General features: G+C 39.5%; 2 protein-coding genes across 4 annotated transcripts in view; one reads left to right on the forward strand and one right to left on the reverse strand.

Annotated features, from left to right (window-relative positions):
- Positions 1-23,563, forward strand: part of LOC126281349 (centrosomal protein of 44 kDa-like) — a 73,008-nt gene that overhangs the window by 35,588 nt on the left and 13,857 nt on the right. Inside the window, exon 4 of one of the 3 annotated variants that reach the window (XM_049980254.1) lies at positions 10,414-10,570. The exons of 1 other annotated variant lie outside the window; for it this stretch is intronic. In XM_049980254.1, the coding sequence (XP_049836211.1) occupies positions 10,414-10,492 (79 nt within the window). In that variant the 3' untranslated portion in view covers positions 10,493-10,570. Of the gene's footprint in view, positions 1-10,413; positions 10,571-10,741; positions 10,803-23,563 lie in introns of those variants that run through there. One more of the 3 variants, XM_049980255.1, reaches the window with a different exon arrangement.
- LOC126281348 (malignant T-cell-amplified sequence 1 homolog) overlaps positions 20,457-23,563 on the reverse strand; it is a 64,136-nt gene continuing 61,029 nt past the window's right edge. The window contains exon 6 of the mRNA XM_049980253.1: positions 20,457-20,631. Within this exon, the coding sequence (XP_049836210.1) occupies positions 20,550-20,631 (82 nt within the window). The 3' untranslated portion in view covers positions 20,457-20,549. The remainder of the gene's footprint in view (positions 20,632-23,563) is intronic.

Raw genomic sequence — 23,563 nt, forward strand, 5'->3', positions numbered from 1 at the left:
TGAATAATCTAGCTCAGCATATAACGAAGAAATTGAAGAAATGTATGAAGAAATAAAAGAAACTATTCAGATAGTGAAGGGAGACGAAAATTTAATAGTCATGGGTGCCTGGAATTTGTCTGCAGGAAAAGGGAGAGAAGGAAACGTAGTAGGTGAATATGGATTGACGCTAAGACGAAAGAGGAAGCCGCCTGGTAGAATTTTGCGCAGAGCTCAACTTAATCACAGCTAACACTTGGTTCAAGAATCATAAAACAAGACTGTATACATGGAAGAAGCCTGGAGATACTGACAGGTTTCAGATAGATTATATAATGGTAAGACAGAGATTTAGGAACCAGGTTTTAAATTGTAAGACATTTCCAGGGGCACATGTGGACTCTGACCCCAATCTATTGGTTATGCACTGTAGATTAAAACTGAATAAACTGTAAAAAGGTGGGAATTTAAGGAGATGGAACCTGGGTAAGTTGAAAGAACCAGAGATTGCAGAGAGTTTCAGGGAGACAATAAGGCAACAATTGACAAGAATGGGGGAAAGAAATACAGTAGAAGAAGAATGGGTAGCTTTGAGGGATGAAGTAGTGAAGGCAGCAGAGGATCAAGTAGGAAAAAAGACGAGGGCTAGTAGAAATCCTTGGGTAACAGAAGAAATATTTAATTTAATTGATGAAAGGAGAAAATATAAAAATGCAGTAAATGAATCAGGCAAAAAAGAATACAAACGTTCAAAAATCAGATCGACAGAAAGTGCAAAATGGCTAAGCAGGGTTGGCTAGAGGACAAATGTAAGGATTTAGAGGCTTATCTCACTACAGGAAAATTAGAGAGATCTTTGGAGAAAGGAGAACCACTTGCATGAATATCAAGAGCTCAGATGGAAACCCAGTTCTAAGCAAAGAAGGGAAAGCAAAAAGGTTGAAGGAGTATATAGAGGGTCTATACAAGGGCGATGTACTTGAGGACAATATTTTGGAAATGGAAGAGGATGTAGATGAAGATGAAATGGGACATATGATACTGCGTGAAGAGTTCGACAGAGCACTGAAAGACCTGAGTCAAAACAAAGCCCCTGGAGTAGACAACATTCCATTAGAACTACTGACAGCCTTGGAAGAGCCAGTCCTGACAAAACTCTACCATCTGCTGAGCAAAATGTATGAGACAGGCGAAATACCCTCAGACTTCAAGAAGAATATAATAATTCCAATTCCAAAGAAAGCAGGTGTTGACAGATGTGAAAATTACTGAACTATCAGTTTAATAAGTCACGGCTGCAAAATACTAACGCAAATTCTTTAGAGACGAATGGAAAAACTAGTAGAAGCTGACCTCGGGGAAGCTCAGTTTGGATTCCATAGAAATGTCGGAACACGTGATGCAATACTGACCTTACGACTTATCTTAGATGCTAGATTAAGAAAAGGCAAACCTACGTTTCTAGCATTTGTAGACTTAGAGAAGGCTTTTGACAATGTTGACTGGAATACTCTCTTTCAAATTCTGAAGGTGGCAGAGGTAAAATACAGGGAGCGAAAAGATATTTACAATTTGTACAGAAACCATATGACAGTTATAAGAGTTGAGGGACATCAAAGGGAAGCAGTGGTTTGGAAGGGAGTGAGACAGGGTTGTCGACTCTCCCCGTTGTTATTCAATCTTTATATTGAGCAAGCTGTGAAGGAAACAAAAGAAAAATTCGGAGTAGGTATGAAAGTCTATGGAGAAGAAATAAAAACTTTGAGGTTCGCTGATGACATTGTAATTCTGTCAGAGACAGCAAAGGACTTGGAAGAGCAGTTGAACGGAATGGATAGTGTCTTGAAAGGAGGATGTAAGATGTACATCAACAAAAGCAAAACGAGGATAATGGAATGTAGTCTAATTAAGTCAGGTGAAGCTGAGGGAATTAGATTAGGAAACTAGACACTTAAAGTAGTAAAGGAGTTTTGCTATTTGGGGAGCAAAATAACTGATGATGCTCGAAGTAGAGAGGACATAAAATGTAGTCTGGCAATGGCAAGGAAAGCATTTCTGAAGAAGAGAAATTTGTTAACATCAAGTATAAATTTAAGTGTCAGGAAGTGGTTTCTGAAAGTATTTGTATGGAGTGTAGCCATGTATGGAGGGGAAACATGGACGATAAATATTTTGGACAAGGAGAGAAGAGAATCTTTGGAAATGTGGTGCTACAGAAATATGCTGAAGATTAGATGGGTAGATCACATAACTAATGAGGAAGTGTTGAATAGGATTAGGGAGAAGAGAAGTTTGTTGCACAACTTGACTAGAAGAAGGGATCGGTTGGTAGGACATGTTCTGAGGCATCAAGGGGTCACCAGTTTAGTATTGGAGGGCAGTGTGGAGGGTAAAAATCATAGAGGGAGACAAAGAGACGAATACACTAAGCAGATTCAGAAGGATGTAGGTTGCAGTAGGTACTGGGAGATGAAGAAGCTTGCACAGGATAGAGTAGCATGGAGAGCTGCTGGACTGAAGACCACAACAACAACAAACAATCATTAACGTTTCTTGGCCATTGTACTAAAAGTATGCCAATCTAATATCACATAAGAAAGTTAACCATAAGTTTACTGAAAGTATTTTATACATAACACACCTGCCCAGAGAAGCAGTTTTTGTTAATCACAGGCTGTAGTTCAAAAGATCCATAGAGTAAGGATGAATAATACCTTTGTTGAGGGTTTGATATAATTCTCAGGAAATGTAAGCAGAAGTTATAAAGAACTTTCAAAACTGTATTGTAGAAAGTGGGTGAAGGAAAAAATGCTCTATACACAAAGGAAAAAGTAAAGCAAGAATATATGAAGCACTGCTAAATAAGAAACAACTCAAAATGTTGAGACATTTCTGAGGAAACAGCTCTGATATTAATGATGGCGCATTGAAATAAGTACCCATCAAATTCAATGAGTACTTCTTAAAAGCAGTAGCAAACTATAGAACTAATAGTAAACAATCAAATGCAGATGCATCAGATTTTTGCTGATACATTCTAGGTATAGTACTGAAAGAGTTATCTTTCATACAAGCAACCAATAAAAGAACCACAGATATCATAAGGTGCTTAAAAACTGGAACATTTTCTGGCTATAAAGATGTTTAAAACTAAGGCTGATGTCTCATCATCTGCAGTATGAATTGAAAAACACACTTATGGTTAAAAACAATCCTGGCTTCTCTTGGAAAAACCTGTGATAGCTATTCACTTCACTAACTTTATAAATGCCACTAATAGGTGATTAGTTGCCACTAAACGTTTGGAAGAAGAGTAAGGACCAATTCAACAATACATTTTGCCAATCCAAAACCCTACCATTTCTAGCTGAGGTACTGAGTTTCTCATTATTTAACAGGACACAAGAGAGACCTGCTTTTGGAATGCTGTAGACATAGCAATCATTACTCTGTGGTTAGGTTGATGTGAATTTTGAGAGTGAAAATGACTGCCCTTCCTACGCTGATGTCATTTGGAAGGAAAGTAGACAAAGGCAGTGAGACAGTGTCAGAGCTGTGTAACTCCTGGAGAGCTATCAAGATGTATTTGGTTGAATGTTGGGGACAGTCATGGCTTCCAGGTACAAACTGAGTGGTGTGCCACTCAGTATGGATTTTTTGGGTCATGTTTGGCCAACAAGATATGCTGCAAAAAAGAGTTACCCATGCAATAAGCAAGGGAAGAAAAACTATTATCGTTCCATCCAGTACAACTGAAATTGGATGTAGGACTGATGGTGGGTCATTTGGATGGGCCGAAACTTTTACTATTCTCTGGGTTTGTAGGTTACTTGTGGATTAATAACTGTGTTGTAGATATGCTTTGTTCTGGTTCTGTAGAAACTGAAAAGTGAGTTTTCGGGGTCGCAACAGATGAAACTGGCTGATCACGGGGGGTGAAGGGAATGTGAGCAGGTAATGGAAGGAAAACATTCTCTGGCGGATGGGGGCGGGGGTGAGGCTTGCTGTAATCTAATCAAGAAGGGGGAAAAGAAAATCCATGAGTTTGATAAAATCTTAGAGGTGCTGTTTTAGATTTACACTCAGTAAGGTAAATAAAGTGTTTATTCAGCACAAGGGAGCAGTGAGGATATTGTATAAAGTAGATAATCATACACCATGGAGGAACCTTGTTAAAGACCATGGAATTATTAAACTCACTTCCAAATTCATTTATTCCTTGATGGTTTTTTCTTGCTGATTATAGAAACCAAATTTGGCTGAAATGTGATTTATAGAATTACAATAAAAAAACACTCTGGTGGGGTCTGCTCCCAGTGGTCAATCCTAAGGGCCTGGGTTCGATTCCCAGTTGGGTCGGAGATTTTCTCCACTCAGGGACTGGGTGTTGTGTTGTCTTCATCATCATCATTTCATCTCCATTGACGTGCAAATCCCTAAAGTGGTGTCAAATCGAAAGACTTGCACCCAGCGAATGGTCTAGCTGATGTTCCGCCCTAGTCATATGATATTTACATTTAGTTACTCTGGTGGGAATATAGTCAACATGCTCCCATCTAAGTTAAGGCAAGATATTGGGAATCCCTATCAATTCAAAAGAAAATTCTACAAATTAACTGAATATCATCTATATCTACAGATTGAAAATTTCTATTAGCTACATGGTGAGTACTAGTGTTGTTCACTGTATACCTGTGTAATAAGTAGAAATGTACTGAAATAGGCCAGAGTAAGTGCTCTATATACTCACAGTAATTTCTGTATAGGGTAACTTTAGATAGTGCATAACCTTTCACCATTACATATTGTATTATAGATAAATATATCAAAAAAATGGAAAATCCAGGATGGACTAGAACAAAATTATGAAAAGGAAAGTTGCTACTCACCATATAGCAGAGAGTCTGGGTCACAGTTAGGCAAAACAAAAAGTGTGTCACAAATAAGCTGTATATATAAGAATGTAATATAACTTAGTACTACCCAGGACTGGAGCAACTGAATTACATTCTTCACCAGGGTTTTGACCTCTTGTCATGCCCTGAAATGAGAAATGTCCTGCCCTCTATCCTTCCCACCCATCCCACAGGGGTATTCCAACTTCCACCAAACCTAAACAATATACTCGTCTGTCCTTACACAACTCCTGCTTCCAACCCCTTATCTTGTGGCTCATATCCCTGTAATACACCTAGATGCAAGACCTGTCCTATACATCCTCCTATCACCACCTACTCTAGTCCGGTCACAAACATTACCTATCCCATCAAAGACAGCACTTCCTGTAAAACCAGTCATGTGATCTACAAGCTATGCTGCAACCACTGTGCTGCATTCTATGTGGGCATGACAACCAACAAGCTGTCTGTCTGCACAAATGGCCACCAACAGTATGTGGCCAAGAAACAAGGGGGCCACACTGTTGCTGAGCATGCTGACCAACATGAAATCCTTCATTTCAATGGCTGCTTCACAGCCTATGACATATGGATCCTTCCCACCAACACCAGCTTTGCTGAGTTGTGCAGTTGGGAACTCTCCCTGCAATATATCCTACATTCCCGTAACCCTTGTGGCCTCACCCTCCACCTCTCCCCTGCCATCCATCTAACCTCCCGACTGCACCTAGCTGCCCTCCCACTCTCCTGCTCATCCATGCGTGCTCCCCAGCCGCACTTCACTGTCCCTCACTCCTGCCCCACTATCCCTCCCCCTCCCCATCCCAGACTTCTCCTTACCCCCACTCAGTTGCCACTTCCATCATGCACTGCTGCTGCTCACAGTGTGGCTTCAGCTGCCAGAGACTGGTTTTGTGTGTGTGTGTGTGTGTGTGTGTGTCATTTATTTCTGACAAAGGCCTTGTTGCCCGAAAGCTTATTTGTGTCAGTCTTTTTGTTGCGCTTGAATGTGACTCAGCATCTCCACTATATGGTTGAATAGCAACTTTCCTGTTCATAATTTCGGTAAATATATTTTCTTTAATATACCATTAAGCAAGTATATATCAAACTACTAAAATCAGATAAACAGCAGCTATATACACTCATAATGGGCTCTGGGAAGAGTGTTATGAAAAATCTTGAAACCAAATTTGTACACAAATATATATTTACAGTTAAAAATGAAGACACATTACAAGGGATGCCAAAAGTGACTTCCTCCCACCTCTATATACAGTTTGACATGGTGTTGCACATTTGTGAATGCTGCTGCCAGGGTACTGGATTTCATGGCAGATGTTCTCATGTAACTCAATGTGGCAACATCTGTGAAATGTGGCAACAATTAGGTTCTGAGAATTGTGTGTGGATCTCACGTTTCAGTGTAGCATTTGCTGGGGAACCCCTTCTTTCACAGAAAGTAGGAGTGTCCAGTGCATTATTGCAGTGGTGTATCATTGGGTCAATGTTTTTTTGACACTACTATCACCAATGAAGTGTACCGGTGTTTCGTGTATTTGTGGACCAGTTCAATGACAAGGATCTGACACTTGGCTGGCACCAGCAAGATGGGGCAACATGCCATATGTCCAAAGCATGAATGGCTGCAGTGAAATAATTTTTACCTGACAGGATGATTGCCAAAGGGTTTCTTATCCTCTTTTATTAAGACTTTGATAATACCTTTCTGTGTGAGTGTGTGTGTGTGTGTGTGTGTGTGTGTGTGTGTGTGTGTGGTGTGGGTGTGGGTGTGGGGGGCTGCTTACAAGTGGGGCACCCTGTAGTATAACTGAGAAGGCAGGAGCTTTTTCATGGTACATAGTAGCTTTCTTCACAAGGTACCTGATTAAATTTAAATAGTATAAGTATGAATAGCATTAAACATTATAGTGATAGTTTATGGTTAATACAGTATATAGATTATGTTTTGATGATTTATTGTCTTTTGTTAATGTGTACCATGACTCATTCCACATCCCTGAATGCTATCTTTCCTGATGGGACCTGAATGAATACAGTTCGTCATACAGGGCAAGGCTTGGGTCTCGTAGGTGACTTACAGAAATTTGGGACTGTACAGCATGATAACACTTAAGACTGTGTGTCTTTGGGATTGTGGGGCTGTGTGCATGGATGCATAGTCTGAAGCAGAGCACACATTTGGTTCAAAAGGTTAAAATGGCTCTGAGCACTATGGGACTTAACATCTGTGGTCATCAGTCCCCTAGAACTTAGAACTACTTAAACCTAACTAACCTAAGGACATCACACACATCCATGCCCGAGGCAGGATTCGACTGCAGCAGTCGCGCGGTTCCGGACTGAGCGCCTGAACCGCTAGACCACCGCGGCCGGCACACACATTTGGAAGATTGTATCAAATATCTTATTTACAAGGAGTATCCATAAAATTTTAATTATCAACTTTAAAAAATAAAGTTATATTGTTAATGTTTCATTAATTTTCAGACCCACATCTGCAATCCTGATACACATTGAAATCTGCAATCTGCCCACCACAGTCACAGTACTGTAGCAGCTGCTACAGGAGGGGAAAAAAAAGGCCCCATTCACAGCACGTTACCTTCTGTTTATTGGAACTATGTTCTTGCATATTAGTGGAACCACAGGTGTGTAATGTGATGAGAGGCTGAAGGAGCAGCAAGGACCTGTACTGAGCAGAGTTACAGTGCAATACTTCTGGGCATTAACACTTAACTGGTATCATATGTCTGTAGGACAGCTGTTGAACTTCCTAATGGCCAGCCCTCCTTTTCTGGAGTTGTTTTGCTTTTGCTCTCTATGTAAATTTCAGTTTGAGTGTTGACTTGCTGCAGTGAAGGTGGGGTGATGCTCGTACTCTTTAACCTCGAGTAAATGTGTGGTAAAGTCATCACGACATCTTGCTGACATGTGTTCCAATTGTGTGATTATTTTTTGTTGGATGTTTTTACCAAAATTTCGGGTTCATTGTGATACTGATAATCCAATATATTATATTTATTACTGACAAGTGTCATGTAACTAGTTTGCAGCACATGAAGTCACAACCAGATCCATCACACCATTACAAAACAGCAAAAATAGACTAGGTACTTTCGATGAGTTCTGGAAGGAAATAAACCAAACTTCGAACTCTATTTGGTAAAAAATGATTAATGAAGTTTTGGATGACAGTGATACTGATCAAGGTTATGAAATAGAAAGTGATCATTGTATGAATTGATAATATGAAGTGGATGCTGATGATGATGCTGGAATGGAGGACACGGGTGCAGATGAAAATGATCCAAGTATAGACAATCATATTGCCATGATTCCTTCTTTTATGGTAAGGGGAAATCCTTCAGATGGAGAAATCATAACTACCAACTATTGAGAGGACAAGAAAACAAACTTTGTTGCAGATTCCTGGCCTGAGGTCTAGAGGCAGTGCTTTGGATAGAAATCCAAGTGTCAGACAAGTGTGGGATCTGCTTTTCACTCAAGGCTTTTTAGATGAGATTCTACAGTGGTCAAACAATAAAACTGCTAAAAAAATTTATACTTTGAAAATGTAAACTGCAAGATTCCTTAGTCATTCCTTCTCAGCTTGTCCAATAAGTCTCTCCTGACCCATGGTTGTGGATGACTTTCCTCAACTGTACTCCTTTCCCAAAACTGATCCAGTCCTTTTCCTTCACCCCTCTTCCTTCCCCATCAACTCTTCTGCCAGAAGAAGGAGCCACTGGCTCCGAAAGCTTCTGAAAGTTAAATCCTTTTGTGTGTGTGTTTGTTTTCTCTGCCGCTGCTTGGTAAGTAGACTTTTTTTTTATCTATCCATTTACATTATACAATCAATACGTGACGATTTTCGTTGTTAGACTGGAAATTTAACATCAGAATATGTATCGATCCTAGAAATTTTCCAGTAATTTGGTTTATGAACTCTCAATTCTTGGTGGTTTATGAAAGACTAGCATGGCACAACAATAACAAAAAAACTTGTTTTTTAAGTTTTTAAGAAACATAGGAAAGTCTGCTTTTTCAGAACATTGCTTATGTATTTTCTTTATTATCAAATTGTTCATTAATATTTTAATCTATTTCTTGCTGTCATATGTTTGTAAAGCTATGTTATAGCTTGTTGAGTTCAATAAACAACAGCAAAGTTAAAACAATATGGCATAAGTCAACTGTAAACTTCAGGGGTCTGACACACACCATGATACCAGTTACATTACAGTATCATATTATACCAGTTAAGGATTCACTGTATTTCACTAAATAACATTTTTTTTTTAAATGTGAAGCTCCACATGTTCTTCCAAAATGATGCCTCCATAAAATAGGAAATTACCATCAAATAGGCCTCTTCTATGATTTTCCTACAAATATAGTGTCTACCATATTTTCTCCTGATGAGTGTCTGGTGACAATCATTTTTCAAACTAAAATGGGAGTTACCTGTGATAAGCACTTCCTTTGTTGCATTCACACACTAATCTCAGAACTGTTGATTCCACAGTAAACAAGCTGATCTCTGCATGGCAAGGACTGGGTTACAAATTGCAAGACATTTGGTATACAGACCAATGGCTCTGAACCTCTTAACATACAGGTTTGTGGGAAACCTGAGTGTGATAAGGTTGCACCTCACAATGAATGGATCTCTTTCATTCTGGATTATGAGTAACCTTTTGGCCCTTTCTGACCTCCTTCATGATGATGGATATAATAGTTTCAAAAGCTTGGATAGTTTTTCACATTTTTATGTGAGTTTATCAACAGCACTTAAAATTTTGACTCATTATAATTTACAGACAATTGTCTTGTATAAATATTTCTGCACCTTGTTGTGCAGTGATGATAAGTTGTACAGTGATTATTCTTGGTGAATATTATGCTGACCTATGACAGCAATTCTCTTGTCTGAATTGCTGCCAAGAACATTATGGTGACTGCAACACTGTTGAGACAATTGTTTATCTGTGATCTTCTTCAAGGCACCTGAGTATCTTAGCACATACAAAACCAGGTCCAAGTGATTCTTCTGTATGGCATAACATTGTAAACTTTGCCAAGAAATTACACTCAGACCACATTGAAACTGCAATTATCGTAGGCAGTATTTGTATGGGTGAAGAGTTCTGCTCTTTTCTGCTTTAAACCATGTGCTTATACAAAATTTTTCCATTCCAGTACAGTCAGCAGTTTTTTTTGTGGTGGGTGGTGAAGGGTGGGGGGAGTACTGATTGCCTTTTCAGTGGGTTGCTCATCTTCTCTCCTATTATTATTATTATTATTATTATTATTATTATTTACCTCAGTTTTTTTACTATATGTTTCCAGATATGAATAATATGACTACACAATTAAATTTTTAACATGACACAATTATTCAGGCTTTTATGGCGCTCTTTGACCAAAGTTAATTAAATGCCCTTTGAGACACTTTTCAGTTATTAAATGCCTAAATCAATGAAAAGTAATTTTTTTTAATATTCTATTTCAGTACACTGACTGGCAACCTCTTGTTTCCTGATAAACCTATTTTCATTAAATTCACCAAAATGAGAGAGGACATTTTGTAATATTCACAAGACTAAATTTAAATGCTGTATAATGTGGAGTAATGCTAAAATAAAATTTTTACAAGAGTTGGCACTGCATATGGAGTGCAATATTGTTTCACTTTTTGAGAACTGTATCCATTATTGAAAGAAATGTATGTCTGAACCTTAAGCACATACACAAATCTCCAAGAAGAGAATAGTCAAGTATTCATAGAATCCTTGTTCATGAAACAATCAGAGGATAAATGAGTAATCCTTTGATTTCAGAATACTGACATTGTAACATGGTGTTTGTATCTGGCATGTCTTGAGGAGATCTTATGCTCCATTACTATGACAGATAGCAGTTACACTATGGAGAGAAGTCTGATTACATTTTGAATGGATGAGGATATCAAATATGTACTTCACAAGTTCTCGAGCCACACCCACAGCTGCATTCATAAGGATAATATAATTTCATTAACATAACTATGTGAGTGGTTTCACTGAGACAGCCGGTGGGTAAGGATTTCCAATCATTAGCAACTGTTTCTTGATATCCATGTACTTGCTGTGTTGACTACTTTTCAGGGACATACACAGTTACAATACATGTAGTTGATTACACAAAGTGGGCAAGGGAACACACGTGCCCTGCATTATATTTAATACAGCAACCAAATGCAAAAGGTCATCTGGCAGAATTTTTCTTTTTTAAAAAAAAAACACTAATCCGAAAAGTGTGACTACTGTTACACATGTATGAACTTGAAGTGAGTATACTGAAAAAAAAAATTACAGTATGTTCCAAAAGAGACAATTTCCTTATTTTTCTCACACATTATTCCAGTTTGTAACGGCAAACTGAACCTTGTGGGGTTCTTCATCTTTGTTTCAAGTCTGCAATATTGCCAGAAATGAGATAGAGAACCTGATGAAACAAGAAATGTATTGGTTTACTTTGAACATGTGCAATTTTACTGCTTCTAAGTAAATTAGAGATATAGAAACCACACAAAATAATATGCATAAAAACGTCATTATGAGCATGGTCACTAATGTGGTGAAGGATTTGACTGTGGATGTATGGGGCTAGGGAGGTGTATTTGCTTTGTACTAGTGCACTGTCACATTCCTATTCTGCAAAAGAAAAACCACGATGGAATAACAACAGTATTATGAAAAGGACAACTTTCTACTCACCATATGGTGGAGATGCTGAGTCACAGACAAGAGCAACAAGAAGACTGCTAAACAAGTGAGCTTTTGGTCAGAAGGGCCTTGTCTAAATTAGAACCCCCCCCCCCCCCCCCCCCCCATATCTATAATATAAAGATGATGTGACTTACCAAACGAAAGCACTGGCAGATCGATAGACACACGAACAAATACAAACACACACACAAAGTTCAAGCTTTCGCAACCAACGGTTGCTTCATCAGGGAAGAGGGAAGGAGAGGGAAAGACAATAGGATGTGGGTTTTAAGGGAGAGGGTAAGGAGTCATCCCAGTCCCGGGAGCGGAAAGACTTACCTTAGGGGGAAAAAAGGACGGGTATACACACACACACACACACACACACACACACACACACAAGCAGACATATTTAAAGGCCAATATATATAATAGAGGGAAACATTCCATGTGGGAAAAATATATCTAAAAACAAAGATGATGTGACTTACCGAACAAAAGCGCTGGCAGGTCAATAGACACACAAACAAACACACAAAATTCAAGCTTTCGCAACCAACGGTTGCTTCTTCCGCAAAGAGTGGAGAGGGTGAGTCATTCCAAACCCAGGAGCGGAAAGACTTACCTTAGGGGGAAAAAGGGACAGGTATACATTCGCGCGCGCCCACACACACACACACACACACACACACACACACACACACACACACACACACACACACACAAGTAGACATTTGTAAAGGCAAAGAGTTTGGGCAGAGATGTCAGTCGAGGTGGAAGTACAGAGGCAAAGATGTTGTTGAATGACGGGTGAGGTATGAGCGGCGGCAACTTGAAATTAGCGGACGTTGAGGCTTGGTGGGTAACGAGAAGAGAGGATATACTAAAGGGCAAGTTCCCATCTCCGGAGTTCTGACAGGTTGGTGTTAGTGGAAAATATCCAGATAACCCAGACGGTGTAACACTGTGCCAAGATGTGCTGGCCGTGCACCAAGGCATGTTTAGCCACAGGGTGATCCTCATTACCAACAAACACTGTCTGCCTGTGTCCATTCATGCGAATGGACAGTTTGTTGCTGGTCATTCCCACATAGAAAGCTTCACAGTGTAGGCAGGTCAGTTGGTAAATCACGTGGGTGCTTTCACACGTGGCTTTGCCTTTGACCGTGTACACCTTCCGGGTTACAGGACTGGAGTAGGTGGTGGTGGGAGGGTGCATGGGACAGGTTTTACACTGGGGGAGGTTCCAAGGGTAGGAGCCGGAGTGTAGGGAAGGTGGTTTGGGTTTTTCATAGGGATGAACCAAGAGGTTACGAAACTTAGGTGGATGGCGGAAAGACACTCTTGGTGGAGTGGGAAGGATTTCGTGAATGGATTTCAGGGCAGGATTTGAGGAAGTCGTATCCCTGCTGGAGAGCCACATTCAGAGTCTAATCCAGTCTCGGAAAGTATCCTGTCACAAGTGGTGCACTTTTGGGGTTCTTCTGTGGGTGGGAGGTTCTGGGTTTGAGGAAGTGGCTCTGGTAATTTGCTTCTGTACCAGGTCGGGAGAGTAGTTGCGGGATGCGAAAGCTGTTTTGTTCTTGTTGCACAATTACATATAAATAAATAATAGACTGGCTACTATTTTCTTTTCTAGATTCAACTAAGTATTCACCTGAGAATTGGATTTATTGTTGAAATTACAACACACACAATGATATGTAGTAAAATTTTGTATCTTGCAATTGGGTTTTCACACTGGCTTGCTCACGTAAATGATCAGGCTAACATGCCAAGGAAGCTACCAGCAGTGTGCAATGTTCTGAATTTGAACATAGCACCTATCAGTACGCTTTGTATCCACTGTCTCATGTTTTTGACAACTGTCAACCTTAGTGGGCCAACAGCTATGGCACTATTGAGATGAGGCCATGTTGTATGTGTCAACTAAGAAATAACTGGTGTGTGTAAATGTTAATGTCTCTGAGATGGGCTTTCATGAAATTTGTTACAATCATTTGTCATTTAAACTGCAACTGGTGAATGATCACCATTGAAAGGCAAACATTGGAAAGTTTCCCTCTCACGTCTGTGTACCCCACGTGGTGGCCATGTTCTTCTTCTGCTTCCTGTGCTCACTTTAGACTGAACCTCTACTTCGCTTTGACACGTTATGGGCTATATACTTTTCTAAATATATTATTTAAAACATAATGAAAGCATTGCAACAACATTGTTTTCCTTTTTACAGACTTTATATACTGTAAAAAAAATATCTGTGGTTAAAGAGAGGAACTTTGAGGGAAGAGAGTTGCGGTGAGTCATTTGATATATCTGCTACTGAAGAAGGAAAGGATCCACAAACTGGGATTTCCTCAAAAGATATATCGTTGACTATCTCCCATTAAAGAATACATATCCTGTACAAATAGACCTAAACAGATGTACGATGAAAGCTATTTAAAATTTGGATTCAGATGCAGCAAAATTCACAAACAGTTCTTCATAGGCACTTACAAACAACACATGTTAATTATGAAGGCAAATATAACCACTTTATTAAAAAGACAGCACAACTTTCTCAAATAATTACTTTTGCCATTCCTGAAAATGAAAATATTACGGAAGCATCTTACTATGTACATTACCATAGTGTGCTTAATGGTAAACCTCATTCAACTGGATAAAAACTTATTAAGCCACATGTCAAAGACACAGTGTCATGTGTTAATAATGGGCAGACTGCCAAAAAATAGATGAGGTACAATTATCTAATAATACTGTTTCATGATGCATTAAAGAGCTTATCGCTGCCATAATACGGAGTTAATTTATCAACTTGGGCTTTCCAGTGGGCATACACTGCAGATGTATGAATCCACAGTATCACAGGACTTGCTGTACTACTAGTGTCTGTCCGTTATATATTCGATAGAAGTATTGAAGATTTACTCAGGAGTGCATATTTACATAAAAACAGTGCAAGAAGATATAGTCAGTTGAATTAATGACAACATTATAAAACATGAGATCATCTGGGAGAAGTGTATTGATGTTTGTACAAATGGTGCTACAGCTGTGGTAGAAAAAAAAAAACAAGGGAACTGTACCACATATACTGCAGGTAGCTACAAGTGTTACCAGCAGTCATTGTATTTTGCGTATACAAGCTCTAATAACAAAAAATGTGCTTACTGATTTGAAACCTGTTATGGATGAAATGCTCAAAATGATAAAATATGTAAAATCTCAACCAGCACAGTCCAAATATTTTTAAATTTAGTGTGACAAAATGGGTAGTGAAAAATTTTTATGACATACAGATGTGCGATGGCTGCTCATGGAGAAAACAATATTGAGGTTTTATGAACTTTGTAACGAGTTAGTGTCGTCCTTTAATGTGAAAAATAGTTCAGTACAAAATTTTATTGAATTATAAAGCAATCCTTTATGGTTGATAAAACTTGCATATCTGGCACACATTTTTGCAAAGTGCAAAGGAAGTAACTTGTTATTGCACTGAAAGCATATTACAATTTTTAATGCAAGAGAAAAAATTGCTTCTTTTGAGAGAAAATTGTTTTCTTGAACTGAAATAATCAAAAATTTCTACTGATCTGCCACTTTATTGAATGAAAAAGTTTTAAACAGTTTCTACGCCATTTATAGAGCACTCTCACGACTCAGGAAAAACTCTTCTGCAATATTTTCCGAAGATTAGTGAGGATAATTCCTGGATTCGAAATCCATTTTCCGTAACAGTTAAGCCAGCAGGCTTGAGTGTAAGAGACTATGAAAAACTGACATAATAAGATACTCTGATTTAAAGCTGAAACAGAAAGATCATCCATTATGTAATTTCTTGGCAAATTATCAGAAAAATGTCTTAATTTATCAAAACAAGTTACTACTGTTTACCATTGAATAATTATGGAAGGATGGTTTTCTTATTACACTACAATGAAGATAAGGTCCAGAAACAAGCTTGATGCTGCACCAGATATTAGAATACTACTTTCTACTATTCTATCTGATATCAAGATGATTTGTAATTTAAGGATGAAAACTCACTGAAGGCATTAAAAACTTTTTTCCACTTTGTTGTTTGTATTAAGGAAAAAAAATTACTAATTGTATTTGAAATATAGAATTTTGTCTTATTTTTTAAAATTTTATTATGATTTCTGTGTTGTAAGTTACAATTTAAAATTGAAGTAATCACTGAATAAAAGAAGTTTCTATCATTTTTTAAAAACTTTTATTAAACTTCAAAATAAACGAGACCAATGACTGTCAAAGTGTTATGTCAGAGGAAAAGTTTGGGAACCCCAGATCTAGAGTAAGTTTAAACCATCAGGCCAGGAAGTTCTGAGACTGATTTCATTCGCGTATAAGTGATGCCAGTACAGCTTGAACTAATAATAGATGTGCATTCAACCACTCAATTGCGAGCAGGCAGTGTTACTTAGTAGACATGCACTAGTAGTGTGTCAACATCATGTTTCGAACTCACAAAATTTTGTTCAATACATTCTCCCGAATGTTTGGAAGGATGAAAAATTGTTAGTGAAGTTTGTTCCTCTCACCTTGACTCTCAAAGAGAAAAAATGATGCAGGGACGCCCACCAAGACTTGATTGAAATGCCGAACATGGGCAATTATTTTCTGGGAAAAGCAATCCCAGCTGACGAGACTTGGTGTTAACAATATGAACCTACTACAAAATGAGATGTACAGAAATTTACATGAAGGATCAATGCTTTGATGACATAACCAACGTTCAAGCCAATTTAATGTGCACTTTGGTTGGATGGATGATTAAAGAGACCAAAAACAGGCAGGTCAACATGACCGTACATCAGAGATAGTCCACCATGCAAAACTGATGGAGAAGAAAACCCCAAGGTCTGCCAAAGATCAACAAGTGCTAGATAAGGGACAAGAAAAGAAGAAAGGTAGGAGGGGGGGGGGGGGGGATATAGGACGAAAGGCAAGTGAAGTGTCCTATATAGGCAGCAGCCGGAAGCCCCTCAAAGGAGACTACAATGATGGGAAATGCAACCTCTACACCCCACACTTACCCGAGGTGCTCCCCTCAGAAACTGTCTTCTAGGGAAGACTAGCAACATGGAGGCTGTGTGGCACCCATCGGGGGCAAGGGGGGGGGGGGGGGGGGAGGACATTCAGAGTAGGTTGGCACCATGGTGGATGAACCTCAAATGAAACGAATGTACTTGTTGGATATAGGTCCCATCTTTTATGTGAAACAGTTTTTTTTCTTCCTATCCACCCCTGTTTTGGCACCTCTGTGCCATCATCAGTGATTTTTTTTTTTTTAATTGAAAAACTGTATATAGTGAACACATTTTAAGTTGTAACTGGTTTAACAAAATGAGGCGTAAAGACAGTTTTCGTTCTTTCCTTGATTTTACATTATTGGTTGTCCAGGACCATTTGTATAGTGTCCTCCACTTATACCGTGTCATATGCCAAGGAAGTGATGTAAATGTGAATTTTATGTGCTAGTTAACACATCCCTTGATTCTTCAAAATATTATTTTGGTGTGGCAAAATGTTCTGAGTATGTATTTGTTATTACTCATGTTCTGTTGTGCCCGATCCATCTCTCTTCGTGGTCTGAGGACACTGCACACACATATGAAATGAACTTTGTGTAATTTCAGTTTTTCAAATGCCTTTTCACTTCGCAAAACAATGTGTATCGGGGGGTGGACAAAATTTGCCATCAAACTCACTCGGGAACAAATGTATGGCAACAAGATTAGGGCATACAACAACATTGTGGACGAAGTGAAAAGGCATTTGAAAAACTGAAATTATGCAAAGAATATTAAATGTGTGTGGGCAGTGCCCTCAGAATGCAAGAAGAGGAGAATCAGTCACAACAAAATGTTAGTAATAACAAATATGTACACAAAATGTTTTTGGACTGACAGGGTACTTCTTTTTATTTGCAAAGTGTCCACTGTGATGCCATCTACTCTGGTTTCCACCTGGTTTGATGAACATTTCTCAAAATTCCCATGCCCCAATAGGACAGGTATCTACCATTTGGCTTGCACAAGGTGACAGGCTAATACCTCACAACAAGAGGGCATGCCCCGTGTTGTCAGAGTGCTACAGTCGAGACAGTACATCATGACCCTACCATGTCATATTGGTTACCACATTGTCATATATGCAGTAATAGCTGTCAAAATAGTGACATTGTGTGAGCAACCATAGTACACCACAGACATGGTGCTACATAAGATGTCCTCCTCCAAATGACCTGGAAGTGAGGACTGGACTTTACATTGTGACAGAAGAAAGCAAAGGAAATAATCCAAACCTGAACCTAAGGAATCCAGGTTACAATCAAAACTTAACACTGCAGTGTGGTCAATCTAGTATAAAGAAGGGACAGGCCGGGAGGGGGCGCGGGGTGGGGGGGGGGGGTGGGGGGGGGGGGGGGGGGGGGGGGGGAATGTACTGCAGTGGCTCTGAGCCCCAGAATCACCAGGCGCATACCTACAAGACGCTGGACCCACTGAGAATGAAACCTATTAGGGATAGTTCTTCAAGGACATCCTTCCAAATTTTATTGCCCAAAGGATTATGTAGTGGCTACTTCAAAGAACACACTGTTCTCTAGATTGATGCAAAGATTAAGTTTTCAACAGAAACAGCTTTCCTGTGTGATGAAGGAGACAGGAGTTATATCCAACACTGACATAGGAATTCTATACTTACCTTTTCCCCACTACTGGTACTGTTCCACTAGAGATTGTAGCTCCTTAACCCCAGAGGATTACAATGAGGTTTAAACTGGTTCTCTTTCAAATATATTCACATTTTTCCCCACTGTTTTATGAGCATCAATTTCTCCCTGTGGATCTTGAATCCATTAATATTTCACTGTACACGAATTCATTAATGTTTTTCTGTAACACAGGGGTCAAATTAATGATGAGACCCCTCCTCTTCCTTCTGATAATGTAACGAGTCCATTACAATTACAGAAAGAGTTTTTGGGTTAATTGGATTTATAAATTTATAATACTTTTTGTTTCGTTGTTAGTAGTGCTTTTCCCATTTTTTGCACGATTTTTGATTGCTATAAGATGCATTATTTACTTTGACAATCTATTGAAAAATGTGTATGGCTTGGGTAGAATTGCAATGGATATGACTGACTAGTTTTGAGGGGCAGAATGTTTCACTGTAAGTGAGCATTTACAGCTGCACATTCATATGCAGTTGTTGCTGGAGTAATTGTCTTAAGCAAGACAGTAAATCACACAATAGACATTTTAAGAGAAGAAGTCAAAACAGTTTTAAATGTATAAACCATTACTTTAACACAGGGTTGTTATCTGGTGACAACCTTCTGCATCACCATCTTTCAGAGTAACAGGAAATATGTGCTCCACAATGAATTGTCCCAAGGTGTCTACAGTAGAAAGAGGAGGGGAGTTTCCTGCTCCTTTCATACACATTTTTAGCATATTTCAATGTGTTGCATTTACAACAATGCTGTACAAACACACTGCTAATGCATGAACCAGCACAGATGATTCGGCACATACGGTCTCATCTTCGTGTGTGAAAAGCCTGCCTTATGTTCCTGGGAAGCACTTCAGGCTTAAATTTTAAAAATATTAGTCGAAAGAGTAAAATTCAACAAAGAAAAATCCCAGATATAATGTAACAATATTATGAGAAGCATGTTGCTACCCACCATATAGTGAGATGCTGAGTCGCAGATAGGCACAACAAAAAGACTGCCAGAAAGTGAGCTTTTGGCCATCAAGTTCTTCATCGGAGATAGAACACGAACACATGCACGCACACGCCCCCCCCCCCCCCCCCCCCCACACACACACACACACACACACAGTCTCTGGCTGCTGAGGCCATACTATCAGAAGGAAGAGGAGGAGTGTTGAAGAGGAGGAGTGTTGTCATTAATTTGGTTCCTGTATTACAGTGAAACATTGATGGATTTGTGATCCACACAGAGAAACTGATGCTCATATCAGTGTGGGAAAATGTGAATGTATTCTAAAGAAAACCAGTTTAATGCAATTTTTGCACTGTGGCCTCAGGAGCCAGAGACTGCAGTCACATGCACATGAGTTGCATTTGAGTGGTGTGTGTGCGCAATGTCTATCTCTGACTAAGGCCTTGTTGGCTGAAAGCTCATTTTCTGACAGTCTTTCTGTTGAGCTTGTCTGTGACTCAGCAGCTATGTTATATGGTGAGTATCGACTATCCTTTCCATAATATTAATCTAAAGAGTATTGTTTCTTGTGGACAACTGCTCCTACTCCATATTCAAATCTTCAGTAAAAGCTAGTAGCATGTGTACTGTGGAAACACTATCTTTTATGAAATTTAAGTCACTATGATAATTGTATTCTACAAATGGACAGCATCTACCCATACACACAAATATTGCATATGTAGCCTGCAAACTGACTCATCCATTGCAATTAAAAACTTTCGTAAGTATACACGGAATTAACTAATTAACACTTCCAGCCATTTGCTTCACTCTAGTCACTGCTACTTCACTTTATGCCCTCGAGAATCCTTGAATATTCATGTCCATGTGTTGTAAGCTTTCTTCATATGTCTACAGGTCATCGAGTTAGAAGCATGACTTTTTTTCACCCTTTTTGACAGCTGGATAGTTCCTTCACACTGTACAAAAATGTGGCATTATAGCTACACACTGTTAGCTGTTCCACACTGTTACCATTTTTCATAATTATGTGCACATATAAAGGACTGATGTAATAGTTATTGTTAACAAAATTAGTGACAGCAGCAAGAAACAATAATTTATTTACACACAGCTGGTTTTCAACAACACTTTTTAAAAGGCAGTTCACATAAACAGGCAGAACATACATTATTTTACAGGTTTCATTTGCCACAGGCCATCATTTAAATAATGATAGTTTTCTACTCCAATGCCTTTGTTCACTTTTGCACTGAAAAAGAAAGATATAAAAGAATTAACAGACACGCAGAGTTAATGATACAATATATACACAGGAGATATAATTATATTTCACACACACACACACAAACACACACACACACACACACACACACACACACAGAGAGAGAGAGAGAGAGAGAGAGACAGAGAGAGAGAGAGAGAGAGAGAGAGAGATATCAAACACTGCAATTGTTCTAAAGCATGCACATGCAGCATATACATCAGCTGGAGGAAACTTTGGGTGACTTGTTTAAAATTGTTACGTATAAATGGTGCCTCAGGCCTCCATAAACTGCATACCATGTGTATGAAGATTTTCATACGAGTATTTAAAGGACATGATGTTAGGGCCAATCAAGAGCAATGGAGACTTTAGTTTAAGTGATCAAGTTTGCAATCACATTGTCAGAAATCACCTCAAAAGACAGGAGAAATACCCAGTACTGGACTTGCAACAGAACAACATTGTTGACACTAGAATATAAAGACTACTGTAAATGAGCACTATAGAACCTGCCCAGTTCACAGTTTATTTGTAATCAAGACAGCGTCCGCCCCTGGTATCTGAGGGGTCAGTGTGACAATGTCATACCTAAGGGCCCATGTTCGATTCCTGGCTGGGTCACAGATTTTATCCACTTAGTGACTGGGTGTTGTGTTGTCCTAATCATATTCATTTCATCCCCATCAACACGCAAGTCACCAAAGTGGCATCAAATCGATAGACTTGCATCTGGCAGACGGTCTACCAGACGAGAGGCCCTAGTCACACGCCATTTACATTTTTTTTAAATCACGACAGCAAGTAACTGATTTCTGTATTCGACACACCTGAGGAAGACAGGGAATCTGCTAACATTTTCTGCTAAAAATTATAATCTCAACTGCAAACTACAAGCTCTCAAGATTATGAGGGCTTGTGTATTCTGCTAAAAATTATATAATCTCAACGGCAAACTATGAACTCTAGAGATTACTTGGAAATTATGTATTACTGTATTTACCTGATGATATGCCAAGTTTTTTTTCCCAGATTCATCATTTGAAAAAAACACACTGTCGTGTTATATTCACAGATTAAACTATTGCTGCTGAGATAAATGTTCTTACATTGTTTAATAGATTAGTATGCTGGTCGTCTTACATTTACAGATGAAACTTTTGTTACTGAGGTGTAAATGTAGGCTTCCGTGGTCATTGCCACAGTAAATAAAAATCTTCTGGGTTTGAGGTCGCCTTGTCATCTGTAAAATTCTGACGTTTCAGCGACTGTTGGAAGGTGCCTTCCTCAGGGTGTATTGCTAACTGATGAATGAGCACTAGCTTGGATACACTCATACTATATAGGAGTGCTGTCGTTGGATGTGAGGGTGAGGAGGAAGGGAATTAGGAGTTCATTTTACTGGTCTTTGCATTGTGTGTTGTCATTGGTGGAAATGGGCATTTTCCATTGGAGTTTCCTTTACTGCATTGCCATTGGTGGAAACTGACGTACAAGAGCCAGACTGGCAACAACAGCGTAGCGTTGTTTGCTAACTGCCTAGTATCGACTAGGCCGCGTCAGTGCTCTGTGTACCCTCCACCGCTGTGACCTACCATGCATCTGTTGCTCTGCAAGAGCTGTCCTTCCGCAAAGCTGTCGCAGTTGGCAGCCAAGAAACTGGAAGTGACTACCCCTCTTCTCTATTCATATTGTTGGGTCACTTGGCTATTTCTATAGCCTCTGTAATCTTCCTCCTCAAAGTAAACGGATGTTTTGCCAGTACGCGGGCCTCTCGAAATTCAAATCTCCATCCTGCACTGCTCCTGATGTTCTGCCACCACTGATTTGTTGTACTGTTTGAGGGGGGTTTATCTCTCGTGTTCAGTTAACCTTGCACTTATTGGTTGCCCAATCTCACCTACATACACCAGTCGACATTTGCACCCGATTTCATAAACTCCGGCGGCATGAAACTTGTCAATTCCACCTTTCGTCGATCACAGAATGTCTGTTATTTTATTATTGCTATGAAAACTTGGCTTAATGCCTGGCTGACGGAGAATTTTGCCCAGACGTTCAGTAACCCCTTCTACATATGGTAGCACGATGGTGTTCTGTGCTACGTTCTGCATTTCCCTGTTGTCCTCCTCCTCCAGCGCCATGGTTTTGTGTATCATCCTCATGTCATAGCCATTAGCTCCAAAAATGAACCTGAGGTTCTGTAGTTCAGTTTTCAGGTTGTGTTCATCACTGACCCTGTAGGCTCTCTTAGTTAAAGTTTGCATGGCAGAATTCTTTTGCGTATGATGGTGGTGGGAGGATGCATGCAGGTACCTGTCTGTCCGTGTTGGTGGGCTTCCTATAAACTTTGTGTCCAAGCTTCCCCTCTGGCTTAGGTAAACTTCCACATTGAGAAAAGGCAATACCCTGTTCTTTTCTATCTCCATTGTAAAGTGAATTTTGCTGTGCTGCTGGGTGAGATGTTCGTGAAATTTCTGAAGCTCTTCCTCTCCATGTGGCCAGATAAAGGTGTCATCAACACATCAGCCAGCATTCTGAGTGTGGACTTGAGTGCTATTTCTCTGAACAATCACATAAAAATGCCTGCTGCGGCCGGCAAAAGAGGGGAATCCATAGGTACACCGTCCGTCTGCTCATTCAAATCCCCTTTCCACCTGAAATAGGTGGTCGTCAAACAGTGGCGCATTAACTCGCAGATATCAGGTGCTGTGCGTTCCTCTAAGATGTTCATGGTGTCTGTCACGGGCACGTCAGTGAACAAAGACTTCACGTCAAAACTGACCATCAGGTCCATCTCTGATACACGCTTTTCTTTCAAAAGTGCTATAAAATTGGTGGAGTCCTTGACGTATGAATCTGTATGGCTCACTAAATGTCTAAGCTTCAGAGCCAGTTCTTTCGCAAATTTGTAGGTCAG

Source organism: Schistocerca gregaria, chromosome 7 (genome assembly GCF_023897955.1).
Source record: "Schistocerca gregaria isolate iqSchGreg1 chromosome 7, iqSchGreg1.2, whole genome shotgun sequence".
NCBI lineage: Eukaryota > Metazoa > Arthropoda > Insecta > Orthoptera > Acrididae > Schistocerca > Schistocerca gregaria.